General features: G+C 36.9%; 1 protein-coding gene across 6 annotated transcripts in view; it reads right to left on the reverse strand.

Annotated features, from left to right (window-relative positions):
* ERBB2IP (erbb2 interacting protein) overlaps nucleotides 1-22,343 on the reverse strand; it is a 64,179-nt gene that overhangs the window by 40,436 nt on the left and 1,400 nt on the right. For all 6 annotated transcript variants that reach the window (XM_010293476.1, XM_010293478.1, XM_010293477.1 and 3 more), the window contains exons 2-4: nucleotides 19,281-19,398; nucleotides 6,222-6,300; nucleotides 5,358-5,447 (exon numbers count right to left, since the gene is read on the reverse strand). In XM_010293476.1, coding sequence (XP_010291778.1) covers nucleotides 5,358-5,447; nucleotides 6,222-6,300; nucleotides 19,281-19,398 — 287 coding nt within the window. The remainder of the gene's footprint in view (nucleotides 1-5,357; nucleotides 5,448-6,221; nucleotides 6,301-19,280; nucleotides 19,399-22,343) is intronic.

Genomic DNA, 22,343 nt, shown 5'->3' on the forward strand with positions numbered 1-22,343 from the left:
CTGAGTATGTGGTAAGGACAAAGACAAAAACCTTAATTTTGATTAAGTAGGAAGAACTATACTTAAAGTAAAAATAGAAAGCTGAAAACAGTATTTATTTTTCCTCTAGACATTTGCTCATTTTTGGATGCATTTGAAAGTAGCAATCTGCCACCTACGACTAACTAAGAATATAAGTCACCTTGAAACAGAGCAGAGGTCAACATAGCCCTGCATTGCAAATGGTACTTGCCATCTGCTAGCAACTGCTAGAGGGGAACCTCCTCCCCCTAACCTCTCAAAGGAAAACCAACACTCTAATAGCGCTGAAAGAATACCCTAATAAAAATCCAGTTCATAGTAATATCACTGATGTCAGTCTAAGATGTAACTGGAAAGGACTTCCTTTCCTGCCTGCATCCTAAGATATCAATTTGTGACAAAAACAGAACTTGTTGAAGCACCCTCAGATATGAATGGTCATTTTGGGCTTGGACTGCTGAACAACTGGAGCATTAGGCTCCAACTGGTGTTTTGCTTTGATGACAGGGAAAATAGCTACACAGTTTGTAGGTTTTCTTCACAACATGAGTATGCAGTCAAGTTACTCAGTAGGAAGCAAGTAGAAGCAAACCTCCATTCATATGCTAAACTGTATGTATGCACGCATATTCATTGACGTTTGACAGAACTGACTGTACTACACTTCTAATAAGTTAATCATCTGAACTTAAAGACTGCCTTTGGTGATAGAAAGGTTCATAGCTTTGTGACCTTGTTTCGTGTTCTGCTTTTTTCATCAGCTAACCCTCAGAAACTGAAGATACAAATACCGAATTTCTTATGAGTAGAGCCACACAGAGGCTACTAGGGAAATATTTTCAACCCCTCCTTGCTGGGAGATACACGCTGTGTCTAAACAAGTAATTTTCTTGCCATAATTGATGAGAAATATTGGACTGAAGCAGTTGTAATTTCTTCCATTATGACTGAAAGGGTTAATCCAAGTTTAATATAATACTACACATCAGATACTCAGCCTAGCTGCTCTTTAAATTGCTTAAGCCACGCTAATCGTTTGAATTGCTGTAATGGAACTGAAAAACTGAGGTTTAATTTGGAAGAGAAATACAGACAGAGAAATAGTCCACCTATACTAAAGGAAAAATAGAAGTCATAGTGTCAGAATACATTTCCTGTGCCATCCTATCACAAAGGTTTGTCACACTCATACAGAAGTATATAATTTCTCAACTGTAAAAACGTATAGCCACAGAAAAATTTACACACCATCTAAACACAAAGATGGAACAGAGTATTATTCAACTTTAAGGATACCTGGTGTAACAGCCTCAACAAAATTATAGTTGCGGTACTGTTATTTAATGTAACCAACTTAGCCTGCTTTTAAAATGTAGCTCAACTTTTAAATAAAACAAAATCTCTACATGAACATCCTGCCAGGATAAGATCAATACTAAATCTGATTTCTTATACTATACAGTCTGTAAAAAAAATGCAAAGGAAATATATAGCAGGTATACTTAGAAACTCGCTGTTCAACAGCAGTCATTCCTTGGAAAGTTAAAAATATTTCATGGAGACCTGTTCTTTATTTTTCACCTCCTTTGCAGTTTTGCTAATGCAGTTTTTTTTTTTAATTGTAACTAAAATACAAAGGTAAAAGGACTGAAATATATGTATCTTATTTATAGCAGGTTGCATTTGCAAAAATTTCAGCCAAATTGCATATATATAACAAAATTAAGTCCCTGATTTGATTATCACTATACGTTTATGTAAAAAGATGTCCCAAAGTAGATACTAGTAAAAATATCTACTACTGTAAATAGTACTGACAAATTGTTGAGAAAGAAGATTAAAAGAAAATTCATTGCAACATCACAGTAAAAAATGTCTGGAAGCAATACCCTATTATAGACAAGATTCTCGGAGTTTTTAGAATGACACTGAAGATAAACTCCTTGCTTATCTTAAACACACATCAGTAAATAACGTTTCTCTCAAAGCCCTGTCTCAAAATAGGCATGCAGTGAGCTTCAAGTTTAAAATGCTCTGCTTGTGTATTTCTGTATTTAAATGTAAATATACATGATGTATTTAGACACAACAGATACAGTTTTCTTAGGTAAGCATAAGCAATTCTCAGATTTCTGTGCGCTGCCATAAACATTACCTGTGGGATCTGTGCCAATATTAATGTATTCAAATTAGAATTTGGTAGTGGAGGAAAAAAACACTTTATCACCTCAGAATTTTGAAGGAACCGGCACATTTAATCAAAAGTCTGGTCATTTTTAATGTCTAACAGACTTAACTGAAGGACAGCAAGTATGTAATGCTCATAAGGAAGGGGAAAAAAGATTGGATAATTTTGACCTCAATAGTATGCAAAGCTTTAGCACAAATTCTGAAGGCAAGAATAACACATGGAGGTAAATGTAGTCAAATGCTGCACAGACATACCAGAAGTAGTTTGTATTACACAAAGTTTTCTTTCCTAAGCACCAGGCTGAATGTTACTGACAGAGGTGCTCAAAGACCCATCTATCCTGTTCAACATTTTTTAACAGCAATCTTAAAGGATAGGAAAAATGTGTAAGTTGGCTGATGCCAGACAGTCACAGACAATACACTGAATAATTAGGACACTGTAGAGAAAACTGTGTACAACCTTAAAGAATGAAAAAAAATAGAAAAGGAACAAGATGCCATAACACCAAGTCAAGTCCTTGTGATTTCCCTGTGGAGTCATCAGCCATTTCTAACTGAGCTGTCCAATGCATTAGTCATATGTGGGAAACAACACTAGGCAGCTGCAAAAAAGGCTAGTGGAACACTAGAGCATAACCACAGACCTTTCCAAGACAAAAAAGAAGATAATCATAACATTGTACAAGCCATGAAGAGATCTCAATTTGAATTCTAAATATAGCTACATATATCATCATCCTCTGTCAAAAAGAAGATGAACTCAAACTGAAACTCATTCCAAGATATATTAATACAATCAGGCACAAAGGGAAACCTGCTGCAACAGAGGGAAACAGGATTTTGTTTAGTCTAACAAACTAAGAGTGATATGAGAACACTATAAAAATAGCAGGTGAGAGAATGGGGGACAACACTCATGAGAGATGATAGCAATTAAACTGTGGAACAAGTGAATATGAACAGTCAAAGAGAAACTGATGTGGGAAACCAGTTAGAAAAACTGCAGGAACAGAGACCCTGACACATGGAGCAGAAAAGCCTTGCTAGCTTTAATATGGCATTGGCTTAGTTTTTAAGATGCATTATTGCCTACAGTTGCCAATAAGAGCAGGCAACAGAACTCAGTTTCTTCATGTGTTCCCATGTAATGAAAAGCAATGGCTATAAAGCCATATACAACACAATTAATGCACCAAACTGGAAGAAGCTGAAGTTTGTCCTTTATGGGAATAACAAACAATGCTCTAAATATCCCAAAAGCTTCTATCAGAACTTTTTTGTTTGTTTTTTAAAAAAGTACTACTATCTTCTGAAGTACAAGACAAACGACTGTTTGTGCTAGCAAGTGTTTACACCTAGTTGCGAAGTTGTAGGGTGGCAGCACAGTCTAACTACTTACAGAGCAGAAGTACTCAATGTCAAAGGGGTCTGAACCTTACTTTGAAATTACATTTTACCACTTCATTGTTTCCCAATTTATTTGATCTAAATCTTCCTATAGAATAGTATTTATTCAGTGCAATACCATTATTGGCAGGTGAACTTACATAAATGCTTTGAATTCATTTAAAAACAGCTGATGAGAAAAGTCTTAATTTCAGTTTCATTCTCCTACCTACAAGCTAGGATGCTGCAAGTCATTGTTTATATTTTAAAATCCAAGGCTGAATTCTTCATAGCTATTAAGACAAACGTTACACTGGAGAATTGGCTTTCAAGTTGCCTTCAGCAACTGATTTATTGTTAAGCTGTTAGCAATCAATGACTTCACCATTTCTCTAACTATTAAGCATTACAGAAGTGGATAGTGATGAAGAAAAAATTATGAGGCTTTTTTAAACTAGGTGTAAGGTTAACTACTTAAGATCAAATGTGTCAACCAGAAGTCTTCAATTTCATCTGTAGTGCCTGGTTTGCACTATGAAAATTTTGCCATTTGGTTAGACTATTAAAAAACAGAGCAGAAAATGTTAATAAATATGTTAAAAATTATAATGATGTATAGGCAATCATTAAAATGCCAACAAGTAAAGACTACGCATCTTCCAGACACTTCTTCAACCTTAATGAAGGCTTTTGAAACACAAACTTTGTGTACCAGAAACAAGCATGATGATTAATGCTCCTGCATCATAAGCAGCTTTTTTGTTTAGCTGAGTGTGTAACAGATCTAGTGCTTTTAATTGTTCATCAGGGAATGAGTAATAACTGGACAGAGAAGCATAGGCCAACAACTCCGATCACAGATGACTAATAAACTAATGGTCACTAGTGGACTGCACCTACATCTTCTGACCTGCCAAACTTCAGCAGCACAATTTGGGGGCTTTTCTAATCTCTTGTAAACTGTGCTGACCCAACATTAACATTGCTGTCACACAGCAATATGCCTGGCTAATAGCCCTATTTCCTCAAAAAGAGGCTTGCTATACATGGAATGGGGTAGGAGAGTGACAATCTAGGAAAAGATAGCATAAAGTAAGAGTGAAGAGAGGGGTGGAAAAAAAGCAGAAATGGCTAAATCAGCATGATAAGGAGAACAGCATGAACTATGCTCATTTAGGAGTCTTCCTTTTAGCAATGTTATTCTTTCACTTCTGCTCCCAAGAATTAATTCATTTTAAGGAGATAGGGGTTTAGTACTTGTCTTGTATTTAAGCTACTGCATGAATAATTTTGCTTAGTCAGGAGATCGTAAATATGCTTAGTCTTTCAGAAAGATTCCTGACAACAAGGCACTTGAGAATTACAGATGTGCATGAAGGAATCTGTGCATCCAGGAGAGGACAAGTGGAATTACAGATGTCATTATCTGCTTAACTCCAATAACTAAATGATAAACAACCTGTATTTCAGAGAAACTAGTCTCCCGTACTTACCAGACTTGTGTTGTAAAAGCAGCAAGTATGTAAATGAGTTTTATTTCTTGGCTTTTTTTAAGGATTCGCTCTGTCCTTCAAAAGCCCAATTAAAAAATGGTGATAAAGATTCAGGTCTTTTTCCTGTAACTAATATGTGGCATAAATGGATTTGTAATGTACACTGCTTCCCCTCCTCCAGTTCACACTGCTTGAGAAGCAGCAGAAACTGACCTGCATAAATTTAAAACTAAATGTAGGTACTAAGTTTCAAACTCAACTTACCTGCCAAAATTGGCTGGCAAAAACTCAAGAAAAGCATCATTCAGGTACAGCTGCGTTAGGTTTAACAGCTGGGAAAATCCATCTGGAAGCCTATACAGAAATAAAATAACATAATGCCTTTGTTTCAATTATATTCAGGGCATTAAGTCATACTTTCCCAAACAACAGTATAGTATTAAAGTCCTACATACTGATTAACAGTAAAATTAAGGTGGTACCAGAATTTCTAGAAAATTGCACTAGATACTTGCTCTGTGTAAGATTAGTTTCAAAATTATTTTTAAGAACTGACTACAATATCTACAGGCAATAAAAACTATAAACAACAAATATAGTCTTGCTGTGTATTTGTGATGCCCTGACACTTCATGTGGAGGAGGCATTCATTAGAGTACCTAATTGTAAACCTACACAACACCTTTTTTCTCCAGAAGACTTATATTGCGCAAAGTTTGTATCTCTGGCCGTGCCACTTCTGGCAAATTAGTTTTGTCACTATATAAGGTGACAGGAAATTCTATTCATATAAACTAAGTTTGAAAAACAGTGGTACAGGCTTTAGAGTAAAATTACTGTTACTAAGAAAGAAAACTTTTTGCACATTTCTCTATATTCACAGAGAAGTGATGGACTTAAAGCTGAGAAAGCCACATGGTATAATGTAGGATTGCCCACATAGCCTATTAAGTTGGGCAAAATACTTCAATGACATAGCTATACTGTGTCACAGTGCAATGAGGTTAATGAAGATACTTCTCAGGTAAATCCGCTCCTTGCCTCCAAGGGTTGGTGCAAGTTGGGGCAAGTCTGAGACTCAGCAGTGTTTGCACAAAACATAAGACATCCAAAAAATGACAAACTTACTTTGAAATTGGATTTACACTGGCCTCAACAATTGTCAAGACTTTACAGTTTTTTATATTTTCTGGAAACTCCTGTATGCCTGCAAGATACAGGGAAAGGTTGGGAAATTAGACTCCATCACAGGTATAAAATGTTGCACACAAGACCACTAGCCGTAAAAAATTTCATTCATTTAGCAGCCAGTGAACTGGTTCTCCGCTATTTCATTTTAGATACAGTTTTCATTAAGGAAATACTCTTATGCAATGTCAGTTCTTTTACTACTCTATTCCTAAAGCATTTCACATTGCAGCTTAGCAGGCAGCTCACCAAGCAGCATTCTAGAGACACGGTACACTTAACGATTCCCACTGCTTATTACCAAATATTTAAGTACCCGTACTTTGTAACATACTTAAGATCAGGCCCTCAGCCCCAGTAGTATTTATTAAACAAACAAAACAAAAGCAAAACAAACAAACAAAAAAAGAGGCATTCATACAGTATAACAAAGTTTGTATTCATAAACAGAACAGTTTCCAAGAGGATCTGTTTGTCAAATGCATGCCTTCATGACTTGTATGACATCCAGGTGAAATGGTAAGGCTTGAAATCTTAAAATATGTTTACAGCATTCATGGTTCTGAATAGATACACCAAAACGTGACATATGCTTGCTGTTAGCTTCAGAGTATTTGTAGAGAAGGGCAAAAATGCTGCAGACACATTTATGTCTGAAAATTAAAACAATAAGGAACCTCTTTTTCCAAGGTAATCTCCAAAAACATCAGAGAGAATCTGCAACCCACATATCTGCCAAATTTGTATTTGTCAGAAACTGATGAAACAGGCCTTGAAAACAGAAGACAGGTATCTACCACATCAGTAGGAAATCAGCACCGAATCATTTTACTGCCCAAGCCTTTCACCCCAATCTTTACTATAACATAAAAACAAATAAAAACATGGTTATCACAACTGCAACTGTTTTTGCAATGTATCACTACGTTTGTACTGTTTATTTTTAAATACTTGTCCTAAGTATAACAACCGCTCATACTACAATCCTTCCACTTGGATTAAGAATACACTGGGTTTTTTTCCAAGAAAAACCCATATGCTAGTAAAATAAAGTTAGTGCAAAACAACTGGTTTTTTTTTCAGATAACAGAAATCTACATTCTTTATCTTTCAATTAACTCGTGTAATTGTGTCTGCTTCTAAAGTGCTTTATCAGGTGTGTGGAAGGGCCAGCATGAACCAGGTAATGAGACCACTAAGAAGGAACCATACTCTGTGGATGCTCACTTTTAGGGTCATGAAATTTCATGCTGCTCCAAGCAACATTAACTCTTACAGTCCAGTTGCAGAGAGAAAGACAAGGGCAGTGTGTCTTCTCATTCAGATTGGCAGGTGAGACTTGATTATGTCTCTCCATGTATGTGTTCTGAGAATACCAAAGCAGAAAAAATGTGTCAAAGTATCAACTGCTAAGTATGTTTTTACTTACGTAAGAAATTACACAACTTCTGATGCTACCTTAGAGTTTGGTTCTTTCTATGTTGTGCAGTAACAAGATTGACGTGGTATATTAGGACTTAAGAGATGGCAATACCACCTGACAGAGAAGTAGTCACAAAACACTTTCACGTAAACCAATTTGTGGGGCAAAATCACCACAATAACTTTTCCACAAATTCCACTAAAGTAGAAACACCATTTCTGTCAAAGTAGACTTTTAGGTCTTTCTTGACAGGAACCTGTTTGTCATACTAAATGGTTGAGACTATTACTTTGACTCATACCAGCTGGTGTACTCTGTTATTGAGAGGTGAAAGGCAAGAAAAGCACACTATGCCACACAGTTAATTCAGGTGTTTAATAAATACCTCTAAGTACCTCAGACTCTTTTGGGAAACAGCTAGTTGAACTTGAGAACAATGAAATATAGAAGCAGAGGGAACCAAGAGGAATTGAACCATCAACTGTAATATAGGCCAAGATTTTTGATGTTTCTGGTTTACTACCATGCGTGCTCATATATACACACACATGTGTAAATAAAAATATAGCTTTATATACATGGCTTAAACCATGTGAAGTTTACCGGGGCTGTGAGTGGAGTCAAAGCAGAAGATGACTACAGGGAATACTGATGCAATTTACTTCATCACTCTCAGTTCAAAACCAAAACTAAGAAAGTAATACTTATAATGTAATGAAGCCTCCTTTCTGGAAAGCAGCAGTGATATTTTCCAGTCCAAAGACAGGTTTAAAGAAAGATTAGAAAACTAACATAGAAAGACTAGAAATGTGTATTACCTATTGCTGTCATATAATCTTCATATAAAGGGAAACACATTTCCAAGAAATTTAAATATACATGTTCTTAATTCCATTTGTAGCAAGAAGCCTCTTTCACCAAATGAGGCTATCCAAACATACAGATGGAAAGCATCTAACATGACACAGTGCCCTGAGCCATGGCAGATGAACAAAAATATAGCACATAAGAGGCCTGTACAAAGTTACGGATGATTTGTATGAAGTGGTCTTCTGTTGTCTAAAAAGCACATCAAGACCTCTTTACTGTTGATGATGGAACTTTACCTTCTTAAAGTAAGTGCCTACATTAACCAGAGTAAACCACTGCTAAGCTCCTCCTTCAAGGCTGAGTTGTGTTTCAGACTCACTCTGTGCCAATGGTTTTGCTGTTTGAATCACATTGAGAGATTCTCTAAGCTTAGTTTTTCTGAAAGATGGTCACACTACTGGCTTTGGCTTGGTCTTTGGATGAAAGATTGCTCTGGTCCAACATGTCAAATCTCATGTTTTTAATATTAATATTAGCTTCCACTGCCTGTGTCAAGAATTCACTGAAGCACAGAAGACTTAAATCTGTGGTAACTACCTAGAAAACAAAACACACAGCACATCTGCTAGAAAGGAGAATGCTAATGTAAACTTAGTCTCAAAAGAACAGCCAAATAAAATATTAGCTATCCAAATACAGACATGTTAAATCAGCATGCTTTTGTACATAATTGGAGAACTCTACAGTAGTGTCTTGTTTGACTATGCCTTGGGCAAGCAGTAGCAAGTTTTAACAACAAATCAACAACGGAAATTCAACTGATATGAGAAAGCTAACAATGAAGGAGCCCATGAATTTAATATTGCCTCTTCTTTGAGCCAGGATTGTTGTGGTACATGGCATCTTTAACAGCCTCACTCAACACTTCAATATGGGTAAACGGCAGCCATCAAAGGAGCAGTAAATTTGGAATGACAGCATGAAATATACCTGATGTTTGTATATACATTCAGAAGAGAAAAAAAAATTAGCAGACCACTCCTCTCTACCATGTGATAGGAAATTGCATCTACTAACTGGCTGTACAACAATCTTCAGACATCCATTTTTCCTCAGCTACATTCCTCCTGCATGCTAGAAACATGCAGTTACTGTTGGATTAGGATTCTTTCAGTTCTCCTACCAAGAAAGCTCCTACCAAAGTAAGAAAGAAGAGTAAGAAGGCAGAGAGACACTGGAAAAGATTAGAGAAGCACAAAGGGCTGTAAAGAGCACTTCATAAGAGGATCTGTTCCTTCTTTCTCTGCTTTCCATCTACCCTTAGTGTCCTCAATCTTCTTCCCCGTTAAGGAAGCTCCGCAAATCTTGAGGTTCTCCATGACAACATCTTTCCACACTACTTTTGTAACACTGTGCTAATTAATCCATTTGATAGCCACCCCCACTCTCCATAAGCATCTGATCAAATGAGCATAGCAAATTGAGAGCCACATTCTTTTCTAAATCTCATTTTTCTTTTGGGTTTTTTACTGCTTTATATGCCGATACTCAAGGATTATACAGGAGGAAGACAGTGCAATAGATAACCCCCAAGTAATCTAGTCTGTTGCAGCCTATCCTACTTTCCTTGAAAAGCATCACATGAACAGGTTCTTCATCCTGCTGTTTCCTACTTTATATGGTAACAACCATCACCCCCAACTCATTTCAGTGCTGTAGCTGATTTACAGATCACACTCACTGTTTTCCAAAAAAAATACAAACCATCACACTTGTGGACTACAACCATTTGCAAAGCACAACAGGAGGAAATACAATTTGCGGGTAATCTTTAATTCTAACTACCAGATACAAACTGAACGGAGAGCAAAGTTCTTTTTGTAGTGTAGTTTCCCACAGAAGTGAGATTTACATAATAGCTTTTAGTATTTACTTGTCTGTTCCTTCCTCCCTGTTTTCCCAAATTTTAGAAGTTTTATACTCTCTGACCAGTTTCTACCAAAAACAACACTTAAAAAAAAGGCAGGGAACAGGGCAGGACTGGAAGATTGTTAAGGAAAATCTGGGAGTAAGGTAAGGAAGAGGATTCTTGTCCTAAAATTCTTGTCCTAAGCCAAAAGCAGAAAGCATTCATCACTCTGAACTCTACTTGGCAAAAACTCACCAACTAACCAGCCTAACTTAGAAAGTGGTGTTTAATCAGAATTCCAGATCAGCCGTGGCACATGCCCAAAGGGCATACCAAAAAGGTCATATAGGGATTTTGGGTCTATGGCCACAAATTTGAAGGTAATCAACCTCAGTTCTGGATCATGTAACACAGCTGAAGGACGGAATTTCACCCGATCTCTAACTCCCCAGAGAGCAATGATTGTTTTGGCACATCAAAGCAAATATGCACAAATGTCTCTCTCTTTGTTTAGACTGGATTGAGGCCACTGTAAGTATAATTGGGGTCCCACTCACCATCTGGAGTTACACTCATCTCCTCCCTCTCCTCACCTACATCACAAGACTCAGTGTAACTTGCAGAGCAGGAGCAAAAACTAGGACGACGTTTCCTCTCCATCAGATTTTTTTCACTCAGAAATATTAGCAATTCTGGATTTACAGAAAATTGTGCAAGTCACATCCGCTGCTGGCAGTATCCTTCATTGCAATGGACTGCAGAGCTGACACCCCAGTACGCTACTGTTTCAGTTCTACTGCAGATGAGGGCTTGCTCTGCTGTTCATACTGTAGTCATGCAGTCGTACTTTCTTCAAAATCAAATGCTGAAACTAGTATGCTCAGACTTCAGTTATTGAAACTATTACTGCTACAAAGCAGTGGCAGTGCCTCAAAGTCAAGTTACACCTCTTGTCACACAGAATGTTTTAAACAGGCTTGCTAAAAAAACAAAAAAAAGTATTGGCTCAATTCCTAAAAGGCACAGAGAAAGAAAATCACTAACAAAGGTAAGGCCTGTGAAAGCTGTATGGATGATGTCCCCAAAGGAAAGAGTTTACAGCTAGATCTCTCAGTTTGTGGGGAATGTGAGGAGAAAATATTCTCTCCAAAGAGCAGGCACACCAGAAAGTCCCCTTGCTGCAAAATAAATGAAACTACAACCTGCTGTGCACCCATCCCACCTTGCACCTTTACAACTACACAGGACACAGACGCCCTGTTTGCATGCATATGAAAGCACCCTTAATTACATACATTCTTCCCTCAGCTAATCTATTAATTCTGGTCTCAACTTCCGGGCAAGCTCCACCATAAAAAGAGCAGCTCTGGTTTGTTCTTCCACTCAGGCCTCTGCTACAACTGTCCTTCCAGCCAGTTCCAAACACGGCAATCAAAATATTTTCAGAGCTCAAGAATATAGGCCACAACTCTCACCAAGATTATGTAAAATCTGTTTGCAAAAGCTGAAATTTTAAACTGCAAACTTAAAGTATCAATCACTGTCTGTATTCTTATATACTTACTTAATTTGCTTTAATTTGGGATTTCTGCATACTTTCTGAATTAAAAGCAGCATTTTTCATTATTCAAAAACAAGCAGTATGTTAGAACCCAATCAATTCACTGCACAATGCTGACCCATCCATCCTCCTTTTTGAACGTTCACCCCTCTTTCTTTTCTTGCCACGGCTGGTTTCAGATTAACCAGGACCTCAGGTTTCCAGGAGATGCCTGACCAGGCTCCAGGGCAGCAGGAACACCTTCCCACTCAGAGCTGGAGTTGCAGCTTAGAACAAGGTTGGTCGCTGTGTACCTGTGTACAAGGTGTTACTCAGTTCATTAGTTGCCACCAAGCAGCTCAGAAGGTCTCGGCTTATTCAGTGAAAACCTATCCCAAATTAATCTTTTCAAGAGAAAGGAGCAATTATTGCAAATATACTTTCTTCTAGTTCTGCAGATATCCCAAGGCTTTTGAAAGCTGCTAGATGTCACATCAGTTGTTCTGCTTGCACTCTCAGAATTGTAAAATTCCTTGCAATTTGGGTTTCCTTGTGTATCAGCATTACATAAGCTGTGGCTTTCTGTCTGTCTCTTACTAAAGGTAAAAATATAGAAGTTTGGAGACCTGTGGAAGAAACCTACCTTTCTCAAGTACAACTCAAAAAATAAAACTGTCATAGATTTAACCTATCATTAAACTCGTTACAGATTTAATAAAACAGCAATTTTAAATATTTGATTCTCTACTCTCTCCTCTTTGTTTACACAGAAAAGTTCCCTTCCTAGAAAAACTTCAGTTTTTATGAAGGAAATCACTAATTTAAAAATCTTAGAAAACATTCACAAAATTCTGAAAACAAACTCCACTGTATTTCCTGATTTTTCTTTGAAATGACTTTCCTTGACAAGTATCTATGTATAGCTTAGTAAGCAGATTCACATCTCCCTCTTCACGTTACGAAGTCCTTTTCTCCAATTCTACACGCTCTGCAAGTTTTAAAGTTTCCTTTCCCATTTGTCCTCCCTTTAACGATGGTCACTTGCAGGGTCATAAGCTACGACTACACTTGGAGCTCCCCTTTCAGTTTACACAATCAAAAATGGAAGTTTAATCTTTTTTTGGAGGACTGTCTGGAGGTTTTTCATACAGGAAAATAGATAACATTTTTACAGTCCATGTAATGATTAATGCAAAAATGTCAGCTGAGCTACAAATCCAACAGAAACAAGCTAAACAGTGTTTTCATTTAAAAAAAAAAAGAAAAGAAAAACACAGGAATTTTTAAGCTTTTCTGATGAGTTTTAAAGAAAAATGTACTCTTACTGGTTGCGATGACTATTATAATATAATATGATTTGCAATAAAATAGTGTTGGCAATGTATTTGGTGCTTATTTTGTTAATGAGGCAAGTACTTAACTACACGCATTTATACAGTAATAGAGTATTTATTCACAATTAAGACAAAAGGCTCTTTTGCAGAATAAGTGTCCACATGTGGAAAAAGCAGTAGCATTAAGATGTAAACTGCTTTTTAATAGATTTGAACTCATTACAAGTCTGAGTAAAGTTCAGTATTTCTACAATTTTTATTTTGAGACCACTTGTGAAATTCAAAGTTTTAAGTTATTAACCTGAAGCGAAAAACTCATGCCAATTCTGTGATGTTCAGACAGTAGTAAATCCTATTTTATACTGTAAGTTAGCCTGATCTGTTTAAATGGATAGTGCCATCACTTTCTTGAACAACAATAATTTGCACTGCTAAATTAGCAGAGAAAAGAAGATTACAGTTCAGTGGGGTTTTTTGTTTTTTATTCCTTTTATACACATGTACTGGCACAGCTAAGATGCTCCAGCAAGCCCATGTCTTTAAAGTATTCATCCTCAGTCTGGAAGAACTTCGATTTTTAGAGTAAGTTATCTCTAGGCCTGCTCAAGCCATGTTCCTTACACAATGTAAAGAAGAAGGAGTGTGAGTGGCATGACAGGTTCCTAAATGCCTTTGCTCTGGAAAACAAAGACGATAGCCAATAATGCTGCTTCTTGAAGACATGCCTGACACACCAATTTACATAAACCTAAACATGCCAGGGCAGGGTGAAATTGCAGAATGTGGAAGACTAGGAAGGTTGTGGGCAGCAGTTTGTAATGCCATCTTGGACAAGCATCAGGGTGTTCTCAGCTATGTCTAATTCATGGCTGGAGTGTTGTCAAGTCCTCAGAGTAACCTGAAACTGAAGTGTAACAGAAATATGTAAAGCTGCTTTGCTTTTTTTCCTCCATATCCTACCCCTCTGGGCTGCAAATTCAGTGCTGTCTATCCAGCTGCTTTTGCTTGATACATGACAACTGTTACTCAGAGAACATTCCTTTAGAAAAACAAAGGTACATTCTGCCTTCACATGCAAACCCACATCTAAAAAACCGACAATTACTTCTACAATGTCTTTTCTGTGTTACAAAAATTTGAGTCCAGGATGAGATTTGTGTTAAACTTATTTCAGAATTTCAGATATGTACACTCAAATTCCACATTCAAGACCTTAACTGCATTGAAATTCTGTTTACATCCTCTCTTACACACAGAGATAATTTGATTCTGCAGAGACAGATCCTATTCAGTATCTTTAATAAAACAGACAATATATTCAAGAAAAAATACTATAAACATTAGAATAAAGAACTTTAAACAGAATAGCTGCCTATACTTAGGATAAATTTATGACCTCTAAATGATGATACATTATAGTAAAGCCACAGGCTCAGGAGTCAGCAGCGTATCAATCATATTTTCTTTTATTTCACCATCACAGATAACATAAAACTCCTGCTCTCATCTGCCTTCCCCCTGCCCCGCCCCATCCAGTACCCCCAAGTATAAGGGGAGAAACAGCAAATCTACAGCAAGTTATTTTTGTATTCAGGATCTTTCTCTCTTACTTCTCCCTGCAGAAAATAAAACTTGGATCAGTCTCCCTGTTATCTTTGAATAATTCTCAATTCCTCGAAAAACCGTATCCCTAAATGCACCAGATGGGTAACATAAGACTAGATACTCTCCTGAATTCTCATTTTTCAACTCCCCAACTTCTGGCACACAGCGTACTAAAGCTAGTATGCCAAATCAGCAGATGACTTTAAAACACTGAAGAAAACATATTTGATATAAATTTACATCTGTTAACAAAATTCTTTAAAAATTACTTAAAATAATTTTATAGGCAGATATGCCTAGAGGCGGGTGAGTGGCGGGATGTATTTTTGTTTTCTTGGGTTTAGTTCGTACATTTTTCCATGAAGACTTCTTGTAATACAGACTGACAAACTGACATGTTTAAATTTGCTGTAACATTGCAGCAGAAAAGAACCACTCCTTAATACCGAAGAGACTATTGAAGATACCCTTATTTCTAAAACAGCATGTTTCTTTTGGTCTTGCTTGTTATTTTCTAATCTTGCTATTTAATCCTCCAAAGGTCTGAATAATAGTATGGAACTTAAAAATTCAAGCTTTTTCTTTCACTACCTGCAAGCTGGGAAAAAATAGACCATCTCACTGTTTCCCAGGCACAAGTGATTTCAAGCCCATTTCCCAGGCTTCCAGGAAAGCCCAACTGCCCTGGTAGTCACCTCATTGTATGCTTCAGCTTTTCAAATCACTTGATTCTAGTAACCTGAAAGCTAACTCTTCTGTCCATTTATATACACCATTGTACACTGCACATGAATGCTTTCCCCTTCAAAGAGGAGGTAAAAGTATTTCCTTGAGTCTTCCACATGACCTAGGTGCAGGCTAAGGCTGGCATCCGGGAGCCACAAGGAAATTATTGCCCCTTAAAGGTTAATAAACCCTGAGAGAGACAGATTTAGGGGTAAAGAGCGGTGCCGTGGGGTTTTACTGGTGGATGGGTTTGTTTTGTTTCCTGTACAACTGTTGATAGATTAAAAACTTGGCCATAGAGGATAAAATTGTTTTAAGTTTTCCTTAAGCTTCATAAATAAAGCGCTCATTTTTCTATACAGGTCTTACATTCTGTATGCTGCAACTTCTCTTTAGGATGTAACCCAGTAAGACTGGGAGAAAAGGGCATCTCTTGATGCTTTCTACAACACAGGATGTAATTTTTGGTATAGGAATGTAGCTTATTTGTTTTACTATTTTTTCAAGTATAATTTCATTTTTGTAACTATGACAGCATCAAGCTTCAGTTAAAAGTTTCAAAGCTGAAACACACCTGGAAGGAAGCAATGGAATACCTCTGATATTGAGGGTTCACAGTAGCCTTAGGAATCAGGTTAAAATGCCATCAAAGGATAACTGATGTACTCACTACCAAAGAACTACAGAATTTATTGCCTATTGCCAAGACTAAAGGCAGAGTTAAAACTAACTGTATTCCATGCTTCCTGCACATATAGCAGCAATTTGCTATTTTAAGGCTACATTTACTCCATGACCTCATCAGCAGCCATGAATCATATATTCCAAATCAAAAGCCCTTGTACAAAGATTTCTGTATGCTCCAGAACACACAACCTTAGAGGCTTGTACTCCATAACCCAGCACATGCCTTGAAATGTACATCACTTCACACAGAGACTACATATATTGACAGAGGAGGAGTCAAATGAAGACCAAATAAAAAGCCCACCCTGTCTAGCTCAAGGTGGCCCAGTAACAGGTGGTGGTGGACATTGGAATCATACAGGGAAACATGCATGCTACTGTTGGAGACAGGACACTAGACTTGTTTTGATTAAATATTACTAAATATTCTTAAGTATCCACATTTGCACATCTGCCACATTTCTGTTACACAGTTTTATATATTGTATATATGAAATTAGACACATTTAAATCTGAAATTAAAAAAGCAAGACCTTTTATGAGCTACTAAGACATCATAAAAATAGCTTCCTTGGACTAACACCTTCTGTGTAACACATCTCCTACCTTGAAGAATTTCTGCAATTTTTATTTTCTTCTAAACATCAAATACTATGCACACACATACAAATATGTATGTAGTTCTACTTGGAAAGCAACAGGTCTCGCTCTGTGATCCAGACTCCGCAATTTATGAAGTAACAGTTTAAAACTGAAGCTTCTTTATTTAGCTCCATCGACATCAGAAGAAAACACGATCTATCAATACTGCAAGAAAAATATAGGAACTATCACCTTCACTTGCCACAATCACAGGAATCTGAAAAATACACTCTATTTTACAGTTTGGCATCTCTTATCATCCTGCACTAAGATTGGTGATCAATCTCTGGTATATTTTTTTGTAAATAAATTAAGGGGAAGCAATCTCCGTGCTTCCCACAAAGTCCACTGCTTCCACAGTGTTCTTTCAATATCTAACAAATAAAGGAAGAACAAGAGATTTTGATCAGATTTGCTAGTCTTGCAAAACTAGTAAAAGCCCTCCTATTTTCCTCTATTATAGACACACATCAGAACAATCATGGACAGTGGGAAACTGAGCAGTAAACTCGTACCAAGAGAAAAGGAGACACAGGGGAAGAGAACAGGCCTGCAGCTGTCAAGAGAAAAATGTTCTGTGCTTGCAACAGTGGATAGGGAAACAGAAAGGGAACAGCACTTAAGCCAAACTGAAGTCTCAAATAATACCAAATTTACCACAGAATAAACAGCATTACTTCTTACCTCACCCAACCAGGACAAACAGGGACCTTAATTCAGGTTGTTGAGTTTCAGGAATAGTGAGAGACACAATGTCCCAAGTAAACAAGCATGTGACCTCAGGACTATTTTTGATGTGCAACACTAGGCAGAGAAGCTATCCAAACCATGATAAGATTGAGAACAGGCACATGATAATAGTTTAAATAAACTTGTGTCCTGTCATTTCACTGAAAGGTGTTAAAAACAAAACAACACCAAGAAAACAGCTTCAGAGTTTACTGGGGTAGCATACCATTCAGCGATTGCCTCTTTCAATTCTTTATATGCCTCAGAGGAACAAGTGCTCTTTCAGCAGCTCTCTGAAGGCTTAGCTAAAGGTTAAGCCATTTTGGACGGACAAGTAACTCTCTAGCTGGTAAGTGACCAGCTGCCTATTTATGTACATAAGCCAAGGAATTTGCCAGCACTAGAACTCAAATGCCCTTTTGCTGCTTTTAAGTCTTCTGCACTGAGAACTTGTGTTGGAAACAGTTAATCCTTTCAATAGTTCAGTCTAGGACAAAAAGATGATTCTTTCTCTGTTGTGTGTCACTGTGAAAGTTTAAGGCCAGTGTTCTTTAAGAAAGACTATTAATCCACTTGTACCAGGAACAGAGCCATGACAATCAGGTCAATTTACCACACTAAATGCTGCGTTCATTAGACAGAAATAATAAAGTAACAGTTTAAGTACAGACTGGGCTACAATGGACAATCAAGGAGAATGCCAACACCTCAACAACTGGAATATGTTCTTAATAAAGGAGAACTTACTTAACTGTGTGGAGTCATAATTAGCTAGCAGTCCAAATAACCATGAATTTCCTACCATAAAATCTTTGGCATATCTATGTAATTCTTATTTACAAATATGATTTCAAGGAGAGGTCCTCTTAATTCAGTTTGAATTAGTAAGAGAAGGTTATTATATCCTCATTGATTAACATGATTGAACTCTTTTCTCTCAAATAAGTCACACAAGTAAGTCTGATGATAATGTTATTTCAATTTCCTCACAGTTGCACATATCTGCCAGCTTGCCAAAGCAGCACCAGTAACAAAAAGCCATGTATACAATACTTGGCTGACGTTTCATAATATATAAAAGGCTGACTCACACAGAATGATAGATTTTTAACAAGTCAGACAAGTGAACCAGTCATTGTCTGTAGTCACTGTGACAAGAGGTTACCATCCCCAGAGCAGAAGAGCAAAGCAGCCAAGTCCTACTGCAATTTTCAGACGAAACAAAATATAACAATAGAATCCAGCAAAATTTTACAAACTCTTGTGCAAACCCTCTTCAGTATAGTAAAACATGAGGAAAGTCACTAAAAGTAATAAATTGGAGCATATGGGTTTTGAGAGAATATAAAATACTTTACAGTATCAGTTTTCAGCAATGAAACTCAAAGCACAAACCAATTAATTTGAGAGGTGCAATTAAATATCACAACCAGACCACAAAAGAGAATCTTTTATGTTAAGCAGTGATCAGGAGTAGTAATTTAAAATTTACAAGCTATGCTGCTTCTAGAAATCATACTTTCACTAGTGTCTTTGTACAGTCAGTGATGATTCGCCTTTTAAATACCCCAATATAATAAGTGAAGTGACTTACCATTCTTGCTGACATCCAGTTCCCTGAGATTAATGAGATTTGCAATGGACGCTGGCAATGTGGTTAGATCATTGTCTGGCAAACTCAGCTTGTTCAGAGACTGACAGTTAAAAAGTTGCTATTGAAACAAAGAAAAAAGTGAATGTAACTTTCTCTTAGTTTCCTCTATATAGCTTTTGGTTTTAATGCCTTTAAACTTCTGACCTCACAGATGAAGGACAGACTATTTAGAGTCTTTGACTACAAAAACTTTATTTAACTAGTTTTATTAAAAATTGACTAAGTTTACAATGCTTAGGAAGACAAAAAACTGCAGTCACAAGCCAGCAGCTATGCTCAACACTTCCTACAAATACCTTCCAGTATCTCAGAAATTGTGACCTGTAGTTAGTCCTGCAAACATCACAAAATATTTTCCATCATAGACATGCCGTATGATACCCCAGAGGTAACTACAGTTTCTTCAAAAACAAAACCAAAAAATTGATAGATGCATTTTTAAAAGTCAAATAGTTTTGGAACACAGGTTTTGAGTAGGTATTGATCTTCTGTAAAAGTTTAAATTTTATTGCATTCTATCTTACAGTATTTTTTTCCCTTCCACGCTTACTAGCTCAAGTACACAAATATCCAACAAAATTATGGTGAAAACTAGTGAAAGCTTCATATAAGAACACAGAAAACTGAATAATCTCTTCTGTATACGTGCATTATAATTTGCATCAACTATTAGCTCAGAGCCCGATCTTTTCTTTTATGCAAGGTACCTTGAGATTCTTACCCAAAAGTTTTACAAATTGACAAAATAGGGCAAGTAATATTAGTGTAATGGAAGAAAGATCCTCAAATGACATGTAGGAAGCTTACAGATACAAAATAAGTATCTGTAAGAAAGTGGCTGAAAAGGTTCATCTGAACAATTTATGATGAATACTCCTTTCCCGACAATTTTGGATAAGATCATTCATAAAAACCTGGACTTAGTGTTCTTTTCTTTTGGAATTCTGAGAAAAGATCATACAAAACGTGGAATTATCCCAATCAACATCATAGCAATGGGTTTACTTCAACCAAAATTTCTTGGGTCGCTCTCAATTCCAAGGCCATTATTTCAATCACAGGCTGTTGAACAAGCCCCATTCATGTAATGTTTCCATATACCACCCCAGAACAAAAGCAGACGTAAATTAGCAAGATGGACAGTTCAAGGAATGAGATCTAACTTGCCTACTGATGTTTCCAATTCCTCAGAAATGTGCACCTGTTAGAACTAGTTGATATCATTAAGGCTTTGAAGAGTTACAAGTCACTTAGGATACTATATGGGAAGGAAAACTTTGATGAGTTGCATTTTGGAGCCACTCCTTTATTTCAGTACTTCAAGCAAGAATAGATACTTAAAACTCATCCCTGAAAACAATAATCTGGACTCTTGGAATCAGTAGAAATTTCCCTGGTTAGTCATGTGAAAGCAAATGCAGCACAGGGAATTGCAAGATCCCTAAAGGAAAACGGAGGTGAGTTTTGTACGGTGTTGACTTTGTAGGTGTTCCTTCTGTTGTTGTTGCTCTTTTTTAATGTTCATATATTCAGTGATTAAGTACATCATCATTATTGCTTACTAAAACACCAGAAGTCATACAATTAAGGGCTATTTTACTGAATAATTCCAATTTCTTCCACACAGCAAAGTGAGAGGGAAAACTAAAACTGCTGCAGTTTGAGCTTTTCAGCTCAAATGCACACTGTGGCACTTGGGATAAACAGAGTACATTTTCAGATGTGATTTAACACACAAGATGAAAGCATCTCAGACGAAACTGAGACTACACACCAGTGCTTCATGTAAAGCAAAGTCCACCTCTACCACCGTCTTTCTCTCCACTGCAGTTTGCTCATGCTGTGCCCTCAGCCAGTCAACTCAATTAAGGAGCAATGTTGTTAAGAACTGATTTTTGATGTATGCTGGAGTTCTGAAAAGATTGGAGGCAATTAACAAAAATTTAGAAGCCACATATACTGACAGGCTATGTCAGTGATAAGGTTGAAAAGGTAGCCCCAAACCAGTTGTGTTGTGGCATACAAAGGGCAGCTGACTGCAAAACAGGGAGAACACCACACCACCGAGGGCAAAGAGGAAAGGGGAAGAGTGGTAATGTCTTAACCAGGCTTCAGAAAGCTGGAGACAGCCTACTAAGTACAGCACTCTTCATCTGAGATGGCTTAATTAGAAGCCTTTTTCAGCGTTAAAAGACTAAATAAAAGCTTGAGTTAGGAAAAAGGCATACACAGCTTGAAACTTAAGCTCTAAATCATCTAGGATTATTTCAGACATTACAGGCCTTCCTTTATGGATCGTCTATGGATAGTTTTAAGATTACAATTTCTGACAAATGACTAAATAATGTTTCCTTTACAGTATTTGAATTTATATGTGGATTTTTTTGCTTTTGAAAGTTGAAAGGAAAAAATTATCATCAAAATTACTTAAAAGCTGAAAAAATGCTTAGCTTCTCACAAATAAGCCTGTAAGAGTGACCTATTATAATGTACAATCACATTAACATGAAGCAAGTGTAGGTTATTACAGGTCCTTGCAGTTCTAGCAAAGAAAAGCAAAAAGGAACAAAACAAACATTCAAGCAGTCTTTCTAGTCACGTGGATAATTTAATCTTAGACTAGGCCAAGTGGTAGACTGCCCACCTCTCACTTAACTTACGTATCAAATGCGAATTCCATATTGGAAGTGACTAATGAAATCAAATGGCATGTAATAGAAAAGGAAGACAAAGCAGACTAACCACTGCTTCTGAACATGCATCCATTTGATTGCTACAGTACAGTCTGTCTTCCTCTTAAGATTACCAAAAAGCATTTTTTAGAGAATGATGAGTTTGGGAGGAAGATGTTTATTTAGTTCTTCTGATGTAGGAAATAGGAATTTAATGCAAGAAGAGTTCTGAAGATTTTTTCTTTTTTTTTTTTTTTTTTTTGCTAAGAAAGGTATTTTATTCTATTTTTTAAGCGTGCAATGTTATTCTCCTCCAGTAAAGAATGACAGA

This window comes from Phaethon lepturus, unplaced genomic scaffold, assembly GCF_000687285.1.
Source record: "Phaethon lepturus isolate BGI_N335 unplaced genomic scaffold, ASM68728v1 scaffold11368, whole genome shotgun sequence".
NCBI classification, from domain to species: domain Eukaryota; kingdom Metazoa; phylum Chordata; class Aves; order Phaethontiformes; family Phaethontidae; genus Phaethon; species Phaethon lepturus.